At 45.3% G+C, this 13763-nt stretch overlaps 1 protein-coding gene across 2 annotated transcripts in view; it reads left to right on the top strand.

Annotated features, from left to right (window-relative positions):
* CKMT1A (creatine kinase, mitochondrial 1A) overlaps positions 1-5173 on the top strand; it is a 16750-nt gene extending 11577 nt beyond the window's left edge. For both annotated transcript variants that reach the window (XM_070763574.1, XM_070763575.1), the window contains exons 4-9: positions 644-865; positions 1716-1801; positions 2103-2226; positions 2426-2560; positions 3953-4078; positions 4958-5173. In XM_070763574.1, the coding sequence (XP_070619675.1) occupies positions 644-865; positions 1716-1801; positions 2103-2226; positions 2426-2560; positions 3953-4078; positions 4958-5074 (810 nt within the window). In that variant the 3' untranslated portion in view covers positions 5075-5173. The remainder of the gene's footprint in view (positions 1-643; positions 866-1715; positions 1802-2102; positions 2227-2425; positions 2561-3952; positions 4079-4957) is intronic.
* The last annotated feature ends 8590 nt before the right edge of the window (positions 5174-13763 follow it).

Raw genomic sequence — 13763 nt, 5'->3', positions numbered from 1 at the left:
GCGCACATTCCGAGCACAGGAAATTTCGTGGGAAACGCTCATAATCTCTGCAAAGTGCCCCCCCTCAATTCCATGACTTGGGGGCTCCTGGGCCAACCAGGCCAGGCTCCAAGCTGGCTGACGGGGCTTTCTTTTGGCTTCCCCCACCAAAGGGACACCACCCAGCGCCTACACTTGGACGCTGGCTTCCTGCCAAGCCCTGAAAGCCACGGGAGCCCGCCTGCCCGCCGAGAGCAACGGGAGGGAGGAGACCAGAGAGAAACATAGAAACATAGAAGTTTGACGGCAGAAAAAGACGTCATGGCCCATCTAGTCTGCCCTTATACTATTTTCTGCATTTTATCTTAGGGTGGATCTATGTTTATCCCAGGCATGTTTAAATTCAGTGACTGTGGGTTTATCTACCACGTCTGCTGGAAGTTTGTTCCAAGCATCTACTACTCTTTCAGTAAAATAATATTTTCTCACATTGCTTCTGATCTTTCCCCCAACTAACTTCAGATTGTGCCCCCTTGTTCTTGGGTTCGCTTTCCTATTAAAAACACTTCCCTCCTGAACCTTATTTAACCCTTTAACATATTTAAATGTTTCGATCGTGCCTCCCTTCCAACTCCCTGGGGGTGACTGGCCTCTTCTTCCTCAGATCAAGGGGGGCCACTTTGACGAGCGCTACGTCCTTTCCTCGCGGGTCCGGACCGGCCGCAGCATCCGTGGCCTGAGCCTGCCTCCAGCCTGCAGCCGGGCCGAGCGGCGGGAGGTGGAGAAAGTCACTGTGGAAGCCTTGAGTGGCCTGACCGGGGAGCTGGCGGGCAAGTACTACCGCCTGAGTGAGATGACCGACAAGGAGCAGGAGCAGCTGATCGAGGTAAGGAGGCCGGGTGGGGCGGCCAGGCCCTGAACAGACGCCCCAGCCACGAGGAGGAAGAGCCCAGAAGATCAGGCCCAGCTGGTGGGATCCGCCGGCCCAGGTCACCTCTTGTCTGGGACTGCCTGTCACTCCCTGCAAGGCCCCTGGGCTGCATAATAATAATAATAATAATAATAATAATAATAATAATAATAATAATAATAACAACAACAACAACAACAACAACAACAAAACAACAACTATAAAAATAGCAACAACAATAACAACAACAATTTATTATTATTATTATTATTATTATTATTATTATTATTATTATTGAGATTTGTATGCTGCCCCTCTCCGGAGACTTGGAGCGGCTCACCACAATCATAACAATATACAAATCCAATATTTAAAAAGAAACAAAACATTTAAAAAACCCATCATTAGGAACCATTCAATACTATCATACCATTCATAAAACTATATGTGCTCAGGGGTATCTCAGTTACCCCATGCCTGGCGACAAAGGTGGGTCTTAAGTAACTTGCGAAAGGCAAGGAAGGTGGGGGCCGTTCTAATCTCCGGGGGGAGTTGATTCCAGAGGGCCGGGGCCGCCACAGAGAAGGCTCTTCCCTGGGGCCCGCCAGACGACATTGCTTAGTCGACAGGACCTGGAGAAGGTCAACTCTGTGGGACCTTAGCGGTTGCTGGGATTCGTGCAACAGAAGGCGGTCCCATAGGTATTCTGGTCTGATGCCGTGTAGGGCTTCATAGGTCATTACTAACACTTCCTCTTCTCCTTCCTTCCTTCCTCCCTCCCTCCCTCCCTCCCTCCCTTCCTTTTTCTTTCTGCTTTCTCCTTCAGGACCACTTCCTTTTTGACAAGCCGGTCTCCCCTCTACTGACAGCAGCAGGCATGGCCCGCGATTGGCCGGATGCCCGGGGAATCTGGTAGGTCTTTGTAGATGCTTCTGACAGGGACAGACCAGGCTGGACCGATACTCTGGCCCCGGGAGAGGCGTGTTTCTGCGCAGAGGTCCTCTGTAGCCATGAGAAATGTGGATGAGTGGGGGGATGGAGTTGGCTGGGCCTTTTCCACCATAGCAGCTTCCCACTACAGGAGCATCTTAAAGCTCCACCATGATTGGTGAAGACCAGAGGCTGCCCAGGGAGGGGAGGGAGGTTCTCACCACAGCCAATTTGGTGGGCTGCAGCCTCCCCTCCCCTCACCAGCGTCTTCATTCCTGATCAGGCACAACCACGAGAAAAGCTTCCTGGTCTGGATCAATGAAGAGGACCACACTCGTGTCATCTCCATGGAGAAAGGGGGCAACATGAAGAAAGTCTTTGAGAGGTTCTGTCGGGGCTTGAAGGACGTGAGTCTCTCCCCGTTCATCCCATCCGACCACTGGGACCTTCTCAAGGGGGCTGAATCAGAGGCTGGTAGATGGAGAGGCTGAAGGGGAGGGTCCACGCACCAAGGAAACGGCTGGCAAAATGGGGGAGTGGTGGTGGTGGCCACAGAGCCCTGCCTTAGAGGGACCCATGGCTCTCTGTCTTTCCTCCCACGACCAGGTGGAGCGACTGATCCAGGAGAGAGGATGGGAGTTCATGTGGAACGAAAGGCTGGGCTACATTCTGACATGCCCATCCAACCTGGGCACCGGCCTGCGAGCTGGAGTTCACATCAAACTGCCCCTGCTGAGCAAAGTAAGGGCCAAGTACAAGAAATTTATTTTATTATTTTTATTTTATTTTATTTTATTTTATTTTATTTTATTTTATTTTATTTTATTTTATTTTATTTTATTTTATTTTATTTTATTTTATTTTATTTTATTTTATTTTATTTTATTTTATTTTATTTTATTTTATTTTATTTTATTTTATTTTATTTTATTTTATTTTATTTTATTTTATTTTATTTTATTTTATTTTATTTTATTTTATTTTATTTTATTTTTTTATTTTTTATTTTTTTATTTTATTTTATTTTATTTTATTTATTTATTTTTATTATTTTATTTTATTTTATTTTATTTTTATTTTTTTATTTTTTTTATTTTTTTATTTATTTTTTATTTATTTTTTTGTTTGTTTGTTTGTTTACTTACTTACTTACTTACTTACTTACTTACTTACTTACTTACTTACTTACTTACTTACTTACTTACTTACTTACTTACCGTATTTATTTTGTCCAATACACAATGAAGGTTATAGAGGATATACTCATGGTAAAATATATCAGAGAAAGAATAGAAGAGAAGATATAGGAATAAAACATATCAAAGAAAGAATAGAGAAAGGATTACTTACTTACTTACTTACTTGCTTGCTTGCTTGCTTGCTTGCTTGCTTACTTACTTACTTACTTACTTACTTACTTACTTACTTACTTACTTACTTACTTACTTACTCGATTTTTATGCTGCCCTTCTCCTTAGACTCAGGGCAGCTTTACATCCTGTTAGCAATAGCACTTTTTAACAGAGCCAGCCTATGGCCCCCACCATCCAGGTCCTCGGAAGGACGGAAGGCTGAGTCAACCTTGAGCCGGCGATGAGATTTGAACCGCTGACCTACAGATCTACAGTCAGCTTCAGTGGCCTGCAGTACAGCACTCTACCTGCTGCGCCACATTGGCTCAGGATATAGGAATAGAAAAAAAAGATATAGGAGAGACAATGGGTCTACACATAGTAAAATACGTAATGAAGGTTATAGAGGATCTATTCATAGTAAAATATATCTAAGAAAGAAGAGAAGAGAAGATATAGGAATAAAATATATCATTGAAAGAATAGAAGAAGAGATATAGGAATAGAAGAAAGGAATAGGAGATATAGGAGAGCAATAGGACAGGGGACAGAAGGCACACTACACGCCCCTTACTGACCTCTTAAATGCCCCAACCACCCCGAGTGCCTTGGGTCCAATCTAGAAAGCCACCTTTCCTGGATGTAAGCCAACATCAGGGCTTTTGATCCTTTGGCCTCGGAGCTACAAAACACACCAAGCTCCCAGTTATCCCATCCCCACCACCACCACCACCGAGCTTTCCATCTGACGCTCCATTTCCCCCGTTGCATCTCTGCCCAGGACCACCGGCTTTCCAAGATCCTGGAGAATCTGCGGTTGCAGAAGCGAGGCACTGGGGGCGTGGACACAGCTGCCACCGGTAGCATCTTTGACATTTCCAACCTGGACCGCCTGGGAAAATCCGAGGTAACGCTGAGGTCTGGCTGGGTGCAAGGCTCCCCTCCTGCCCCCCCCCGACTTTTGTGGTGCCTCTTGGAACCCCCCGGGGGATTGTGGGAACAGGGGAAGGGCCAGTGATGGGCTCCTACGGGAATTATTATTATTATTATTATTATTATTATTATTATTATTATTATTATTAATTGGATTTGTATGCCGCCCCTCTCCGCAAACTCGGGGCGGCTAACAACAATGATAAAAAACAACATGTAACAATCCAATTTAATAAAACAACTAAAAACCCTTATTATAAAAACCAAACATACACACAAACATACCATACATAACTTGTAATGGTCTAGGGGAAGGAATATCCTAACTCCCCCATGCCTGGCGACAAAGGTGGGTCTTGAGTAATTTGCAAAAGACAAGGAGGGTGGGGGCCGTCCTAATCTCTGGGGGGAGTTGATTCCAGAGGGCCGGGGCCGCCACAGAGAAGGCTCTTCCCCTGGGGCCCGCCAAACAACATTGTTTGGTCGACGGGACCCGGAGAAGGCCAACTCTGTGGGACCTTATCGGCCACTGGGAATGGTCAGGAACGCAGTTCCGGTAGCAAAATTTGGAGCTCCACCCCAATTTGCACTGAAAGATGTTGAAACGAAATGCATAAGCCACGCCCACAGTGTGGTAGTAAAAAAATTGGTAGCCCATCACTGGGAAGGGCCCTGGACAAGGGTGGGCAGAGGGAAAGCAGGGCTGGGGGCTTTCTCCTTCGGAGCCTGGGGAAGCCAGCACGAGCACACGAAGTTCTCCGGGCTGGGCCGGCGGAGTAGAGCCCAGGGCCTATCCAAAGTGCCCCAGCTCAGCCCCCCTTACCGGCCTTGCTTCTGTTCCCCTCCTCGGCAGGTTGAGCTGGTGCAGCTGGTGATCGATGGTGTGAACTACCTGATTGATTGTGAGCGGCGCCTGGAACGAGGCCAGGACATCCGCATCCCAGCCCCCGTCAGCATGTCCCGTGGCTGAGCCCAGCTGGACCCCTCGGAGGCTGGAGAGAGGCCTGCATGCGTAGTCTTGTGCCTCTGTGTACCCTGCAGCAACCCCCATAAAGTCCCAATGGCTGAGCTTCCTTTGTGGTGCAGCTTTCTTCCTCCCTGCCCATCACTGGAGGCTGCAGGACAGAGGAGGAACCTTCCCGGTGCGAAAAACAGTCCCGGACCCTCTCTTCTGAATCCCGGGTCCTCCTCCAAAGGGTGACAAGGGGGCCTGGAAAGGCCTGGGGGGGATGACAAACTCCTGGATTGGTGGATTGGCAGAGTGGCTTCTGTCCCCAAAATCTGGGGGGTATCTATATCTATCTACAAAAGATATTGACAAAATTGAACGGGTCCAAAGACGGGCTACAAGAATGGTGGAAGGTCTGAAGCATAAAACTTATCAGGAAAGACTTAATGAACTCAATCTGTATAGTCTGGAGGACAGAAGGAAAAGGGGGGACATGATCGAAACATTTAAATATATTAAAGGGTTAAATAAGGTCCAGGAGGGAAGTGTTTTTAATAGGAAAGTGAACACAAGAACAAGGGGACACAATCTGAAGTTAGTTGGGGGAAAGATCAAAAGCAACATGAGAAAATATTATTTTACTGAAAGAGTAGTAGATCCTTGGAACAAACTTCCAGCAGATGTGGTTGATAAATCCACAGTAACTGAATTTAAACATGCCTGGGATAAACATATATCCATCCTAAGATAAAATACAGAAAATAGTATAAGGGCAGACTAGATGGACCATGAGGTCTTTTTCTGCCGTCAGACTTCTATGTTTCTATGTTTCTATGTTTCTATATCTATCTATCTATCTATCTATTCATCCATCCATATCTATCTATCTATCTATCTATCTATCTATCTATCTATCTCTATCTATCTATCTATATCTATCCATCTATATCTATCTATCTATCTCTATCTATCTATCTATCTATCTATCTATCTATCTATCTATCTATCTATCTATCTATCTATCTATCTATATCTATCTATATCTATCTATATCTATCTATCTATCTATCTATTCATCCATCCATATCTATCTATCTATCTATCTATCTATCTATCTATCTATCTATCTATCTATCTATTTAATTGGACTTGTATGCCGCCCCTCTCCGTGGACTCGGGGCGGCCACAACATATACCAAAATACCTAACAATAGTTTGTCCAATCAATATACTAAAACAATTCTTAGATTTATAATTTAAAACATTCATTCACATTCATACAGTAATCATGCTAACAATATTTCGTTGGACAGGGGAAGGTCTAATGTTCCCAGGCCGGATGGCAAAGATGTGTTTTTAGACTTTTTCAGAAGGCAAGGAGGGTAGGGGGCAGTGCGAATCTCCGGGGGGAGCTGATTCCAGAGGGCCGGGGCCCCTACAGAGAAGGCTCTTCCCCTAGGCTCCGACAGACAACATTGTTTGGTCGACGGGACCCGGAGAAGGCCAACTCTGTGGGATCTAATCGGTCGCTGGGATTCGTGCGGCAGAAGACGGTTCCAGAGGTTAAAAAGCAAGATTTTGATTACAAAGCAAGATCCAGGGGTCATGCCGATTAAGTTCATTCACAACTGCTTGAAAATCATTTTTTAAAAGTACTCAATAATGCTAACTGTCGAACGGATCAGAATGGGGTTCTAATTTGGTCCTGTGTTTTCATCCATTTTGTGGATAAAGGGACACCTTTAGAACACTTACCAAATTTGCAGCCGGCACAAATTGGGATGGCATTCATTCATATTCCAAAGCTGAAAGCAATCTCGATCACAAAGAAAAATGGCCTTCTAGTTTTTGTTCTGTCTGGGTCACTCCAGAAGCCAATACCAACCCAAAAAGAGAAGCCAGACACACTGGTAAAAGGCAAAGGCAGTTTTCTAAAATCCAAGAAAAACACAGGTAACAGAAAATGTCCTTACAAACAGGAAAATGCTGAATCTTCAGATATATCCACACAGGCAAACGTCCATGCAGCAATGCAGAATTCTTGCTGCCAAGCCGAGGCTGTAGATAGCAGACCTACACCTCCCACGGGTCTTCCAAAGCTGCTGGGCCACAAGCCAGGAACAGAGACGCCGAGAAACAAGACAGGATAACGCCACTCCAAACTGATAACACTCCACATGGCTTCAAGGGCTTGCCTGCCTTTTAAACCCTGCTAAGGAGGACCACACTCAAACCCAGCTGTTCCTAATTCAGTGCTGATAATACTTCTTTAATTGCTCCTTTCTTTCATCTGACCGTCAATGACGGCTTGAGCTTCATCACCTAATGACTCCAAGCTACTGGCTGGGGAGAGCCCCCCCCCCCCCCGGGGCTCTCATGCTGTTCTCCTTCATCCCATTCCTGATTTTCCTCTCCCCCATCCGACTGTTCAGCCCCCTCCTCTTCGCTGTCATCCTCCTCCGGGCATGGAGCCAGCAGAGACACAGCCGGTCCCTGAGCAGCCTCAGGCTGAACCACAACAGTTTTATTGAGACAAATGCATGTTACTCACTAGGAAAAACAATTTCAGCACAGTTTGTAGGTAGGGTGAGTGTGTGCATGAAAAGGTTTTTGGAACAGGGGTGGATTACAAGCTGAGCATGAGTCACGGTGTCACACGGCTGCTTAAAGGATAAATGCCATTTTGGGCTTCACCAAGAGAAGCATAATTTCCAAACATTAGGAGGGAATTGTTCCATTTTGTATTGAACAAGGATCCTGAGTGTTATCCATCCCGGGCATTGTAACTGGAGAAATATCTCTTGGCCAAGAAGATGAGAACCGGAGGCAAAACCTTTTGGGAGGGAGGGACTCACCTATGGTGGGTCTTGAGGGATTTCAAGGGGATGGAAGGATGGGCCACCTAGAGCAGTGTTTTTCAACCAGTGCGCCGTGGCACACTAGTGTGCCACGAGACATGGTCAGGTGTGCCGTGAAGAAGGAAGCTCAGGTTCCAGTTTTGCAACTTTTTGCTGAGAGAAAGAGAGAGAGAGAGAGAAAGAAAGAGAGAGAGAGAAAATGAGAGGAAGTGGGGGAGAGAGAGAGAGAAATGAGCCAAAAGAGGAGGAAAAAAGAGAAATGAGAAAATGATTGAGACAGAGAATGAGAGGGAAGAGAGATATACAAAAGAGAGAGAGAAGTGACTCTTGATTTAAAGCATATGATAAAAAGCACCCAAAGAATAAGAGAGAGAAAAACCCCAGCCCTCAATTGGTTTTGGAAATGGTTCAAGAGTGTACACACACACACACACACACACACACACGTGGGGGAGAAGACAGGGATGGAAAAAGAGAGGAGAGTGTCTTAAGAGTGTCATTTTGTGTCATTTTGGTTGGTGGTGTGCCCCAGGATTTTGTAAATGTAAAAAATGTGCCGCGGCTCAAAAAAGGTTGAAAATCACTGACCTAGAGAACCAAGACCACACTCGCTCGTCTCAGGAAACATTTCTTTGTGCATCCTCGAATCAGCTAATACAGTGTCTAAAAAATATCGACAGCTTGTCACCTGTGTGTTATCAGTTCTCTATCGAGAGGTTCACTATTGCTATAAAAATCTTTTATTCCATACATTTGTCTTCAAGAACCCCAGCCAACAATAATTTTGTATCCCGAGAGCTTTGCGGGACTTCCAGGAGGTGTGTGATTGACTGATTGATGACACATAGACCTGGGGCTACTCCACAGCAGTGGACGATCTCACCCAATGGGCAAGTTCAGAGGGAGCTGAACTCTGGGGAACCCTTCAAAGCAGGAATAATAATAATAATAACAATAATGATGATGATGATGATGATAATAATAATAATAATAATAATAAGCATCAGTGCGAATTGGTGGTGGTACACTCGAACCGGAGTTGTTGGCTGGACGTGTGCGGCAAGCTTGGTTTGTAGGGTGGACCAAGCGACGGTTTCTAAAGTGTCTGGGTCGACCAGAGTGGAGGCTAAGCTATAAATTGCCGGTCCGCAATAACTTAAAAATATAGCTCGCTTTCTGTCGTCATCAGCGTCCTGCAGGTTACTGGCTTGTAAGAAAATCCGAAATTTGGACATGTAAGATGTCCATGATTCTGCGTCCGGATTGAAGAAGGGCGGTGGTGGAGCCATGACCGAGCTCATGGTTGCTTAGCGGGAGTTCGACCTCCTCGTCGCCACTGTTAAATCACTGCACCGGAGACTCTTGCTGTTCAAAACATATTTATTTCCAAAGACATAATAACCAACTGATCCTCTCAACAGTAACTCCCAACAAGGGCAACGGCTAATCCGTTGCCCTATTTATACCTTTTCTTACGCGCGGGAATTTCTACTGACAACCGTTTATTTTTGGCAGCAACCTAAAACTAGCCGCGTCTTAACCAATCAGCAATTTTCTCTTATTTCTTTAAATGAACACAAAAATAAAAATAAATAAAAATAAAAAATAAATAAAAAATAAAAAATAAAAAATAAAAATATAATAATAATAATAATAATAATAATAATAATAATAATAATAATAATAATAATAATAATAATTAGATTTGTATGCCGCCCCTCTCCGTAGTGGCTCGGAGTGGCTCACAACAAAATAATAACAGTATAACAAATATAATATTAAAAACATCTAAAAAACCCAACATCAAAACCATACAACACAATCATACCATGCGTAAACTACAGTATATAAGCCTGGGGGTATCTTAGTTCCCCCATGCCTGGCGACAAAGGTGGGTCTTTAGCAACTTACGAAAGGCAAAGAGGATGGGGACGGTTCTAATCTCTGGGGGGAGTTGATTCCTGGTGGCCGCATGAGGCTGGAGAGAAGCTGGGCAGGAGAGAGGGAAGTTCATCTGAGGCCAGGAAGGAGGAAAGAGGAAAAAAGTGAGGAGCGCACAGCAGCAGGGGAAAAAAGGAGAGCCGAGCCGAGCCTGGCAATCCAGGAAGTGACTGCCGCTGGTCAGCTGGAGCTGTGCATGCAGGTTCATTTCCACCAGTGGAACTGCATTCCACCCTGTCCTGCCTGCTGCCCACCCCTGTCCCTTTCTCACCTGAGATCTGGTGGTCACTGTAGCGGTTGCTTCGAGTGAATGAGCGGTTGAACGACAATTGAGGCTCGCCAGCGGAACTGGTGGCAGACTCAGGCAGTGAGGAGGTTGGAGAGGAATAGGGGCCAGGCCTGAAGTCTTGGGAAGGCTCTGCATTGGAGGCAGAGACGGCGCCAGGGCCCTCTGACAGTTATCATCTACCTTCAGAGTCGGAGATAAATGGGACTAAAGAACAACTGGAGCCTGTTCCCGATGCGCGCACGCGCAGAGCTGTCAGGAGAAGGGAACAATTAAAGGAACAGAGGTCGACTTGGGAGTAAAAGCACAAGCGGACTTCTCATAGGTGTGAAAGGAGAGTGGGGTTTGCAGGAGACCATTAGTTTGTTAGTGTGAAGATCCGCTTATCTGAGAGTTAGTTAGTTTAGTTAGTTAGTTTATTTAGATTTGTATGCCACCCCTCTCCGAAGACTCGGGGCGGCTAACAACAATAAAAAACAATATAACAAATCTAATATTAAAAAGTAATCTAAAAAACCCCAATTTAAGAGACCAATCATACCAACAAACATACCATGTATAAATTTTATAAGCCTAGGGGGAAGGGAGAAAAATTTTCAATTCCCCCATGCCTGACAACAGAGGTGGGTTTTAAGGAGCTTGCGAAAGGCAAGGAGGGTGGGGGCAACTCTGATATCTGGGGGGGAGCTGGTTCCAGAGGGTTGGGGCCGCCACAGAGAAGGCTCTTCTCCTGGGTCCCGCCAAATGACATTGTTTAGTCGACGGGACCCGGAGAAGGCCAACTCTGTGGGACTACTTGCCAAGTATTTTCCTTCTACAGCTTGGCGTCCAGAAGAAGCTCTCCACCTGGCAGCTCTGAGAAGGCCTGGGGTTGCAATTCATTCTTGAAAGACCGTTTGCTGCGACTTTGCTGGATGGGAATGCCAGGAATTCCGTCAGCCAAACAAAAAGAGGTTTTTTTGAGGTCAGGGAGTCTGTTTTGTGATTGGGTGGAGAACAGACACTTCAGGCTATTTTATTGAGGCAATCTGGACAAAGCAGCCACCATAAAACTCTTTCCACCTGGAATGTAGTGCAGGGCAAAATTGAGTCATAAAGTAAAAACATAGAAACATAGAAGATTGATGGCAGAAAAAGACCTCATGGTCCATCTAGTCTTCCCTTCTACTATTTCCTGTATTTTATCTTAGGATGGATATATGTTTATCCCAGGCATGTTTAAATTCAGTGACTCTGGATTTACCAACCACATCTACTGGAAGTTTGTTCCAAGCATCTACTACTCTTTCAGTCAAATAATATTTTCTCACGTTGCTTCTGATCTTTCCCCCAACTAACCTCAGAGAGTGCCCCCTTGTTCTTGTGTTCACTTTCCTATTAAAAACACTTCCCTCCTGAACCTTATTTAACCCTTTAACATATTTAAATGTTTCGATCAGGTCCCCCCTTTCCCTTGTGTCCTCCAGACTACACAGATTGAGTTCATGAAGTCTTTCCTGATAAGTTTGATGCTTAAGACCTTCCACCATTTTTGTAGCCCATCTTTGGACCCGTTCAATTTTGTCAATATCTTTTTGTAGGTGAGGTCTCCAGAACTGAACACAGGTCTTACCAGCGCTCTATACAGCGGGATCGCAATCTCCCAAATAGTGAGACCAATGTACTTACTTAGGGGTTTTCAGAGCTTCTAATTCTTATCAACCCACACCCCTCGAACTGTATTTTTGCTCTCTCTAGAAAGTGTTGCCAAGGGAGCAGAGCCCACAGTACCGCATATGCCTCCTTCTTCCATAATGCCCACCGCTGCTTTGCTCAGTTTCAGTAAATTTACTAATCTCTAAATTTACTAATCAGGGTTGTAGCAGGCCCTCGGCATTCTCTTGTAATAATACAGCCCCCACAGCTATATCACAGGCATCCGACAAAGGCAGTGATAATGGACAAAACCCATTACATCAAGAAAACCAGGAATTTACTTAATAACACTAACACCTACATGGCATTGGGCCAGAATACATCCGGAACCGCCTTCTATCGCACGAATCCCAGCGGCCAATAAGGTCGACCCTTTTCCGGGTCCCGTCGACCAAACAATGTCGTTTGGCGGGCCCCAGGGGAAGAGCCTTCTCTGTGGCGGCCCCGGCCCTCTGGAATCAACTCCCCCCAGAGATTAGAACGGCCCCCACCCTCCTTGTCTTTCACAAATTACTCAAGACCCACTTTGTCGCCAGGCATGGGGGAGTTAGGATATTCCTTCCCCTAGGCCATTACAAGTTATGTATGGTATGTTTGTGTGTATGTTTGGTTTTTATAATAAGGGTTTTTAGTTGTTTTATTAAATTGGATTGTTACATATTGTTTTTTATCATTGTTGTTAGCCGCCCCGAGTCTGCGGAGAGGGGCGGCATACAAATCCAATAAATAATAATAAAATAATAACCTACCAGATAATCAACAAAGATGCAGCAAAACAATTAGACAACAGAATAAGAACAATGGACAATAATGATAAAAATGGAAGAAGAAAAACAACTAACTTCAATCGAAATAAAATTTTTACTACCACAAGACTCGACTCTACCCAGATTCTAAAGACTTCCCAAAGTACCAAAACAAAACAACAACGTATTCGCTGGGATCAGTTTGACACGTGAAGAAGGAGAAGAAGGATGACTCACATTCCTAGATATTGACATAAGGAGACAAGATAATGGAGAAATAACAATCTGCATTATCAAAAATCCACACCCCCCAGAGCAAATTCTAAATTTCACAAGCAACCCCTGCCCCCAGACCTTTTTCAAAAGAGCGAAAAGATACGGCAGCACTTAGTCATTAAGAAAAAGCAGAAGACAAACACTTTTTCCATGCTTTCTTTCTTTCTTTTATTTATTTGTCAAACAAGTACAAGATAACAAGTATAGGTATGAACATAATAACATCCATTACCCTGGGGGGGGAATTATTGACCCCCTCGGAGAGGGTCCGCAACTTGGGCGTCCTCTTCGATCCACAGTTCACATTAGAGAACCAACTTTCAGCTGTGGCGAGGGGGGCGTTTGCCCAGGTTCGCCTGGTGCACCAGTTGTGGCCCTATTTGGACCGGGACTCACTGCTCACAGTCACTCATGCCCTCATCACCTCGAGGTTCGACTACTGTAATGCTCTCTACATGGGGCTACCTTTGAAAAGTGTTCGGAAACTTCAGATCGTGCAGAATGCAGCTGCGAGAGCAGTCATGGGCTTCTCTAAGTATGCCCATGTTTCACCAACACTCCGCAGTCTGCATTGGTTGCCGATCAATTTCCGGTCACAATTCAAAGTGTTGGTTATGACCTTTAAAGCCCTTCATGGTACTAGACCAGAATATCTCCGAGACCGCCTGCTGCCGCACGAATCCCAGCGACCGATTAGGTCCCACAGAGTGGGCCTTCTCCGGGTCCCGTCAACTAAACAATGTCGGTTGGCGGGCCCCAGGGGAAGAGCCTTCTCTGTGGCGGCCCCGACCCTCTGGAACCAACTCCCCCCGGAGATTAGAACTGCCCCTACTCTCCTTGCCTTTCGTAAGCTCCTTAAGACCCACCTTTGTCATCAGGCATGGGGGAACAATTTTTGAATGGTATGT

The sequence above is a fragment of the Erythrolamprus reginae genome, chromosome 10 (genome assembly GCF_031021105.1).
Source record: "Erythrolamprus reginae isolate rEryReg1 chromosome 10, rEryReg1.hap1, whole genome shotgun sequence".
Taxonomy (NCBI): Eukaryota; Metazoa; Chordata; class Lepidosauria; order Squamata; family Dipsadidae; genus Erythrolamprus; species Erythrolamprus reginae.
Note: the sequence above shows the minus strand (reverse complement) of the source record. Positions and strands in the feature narration are given on the sequence as shown.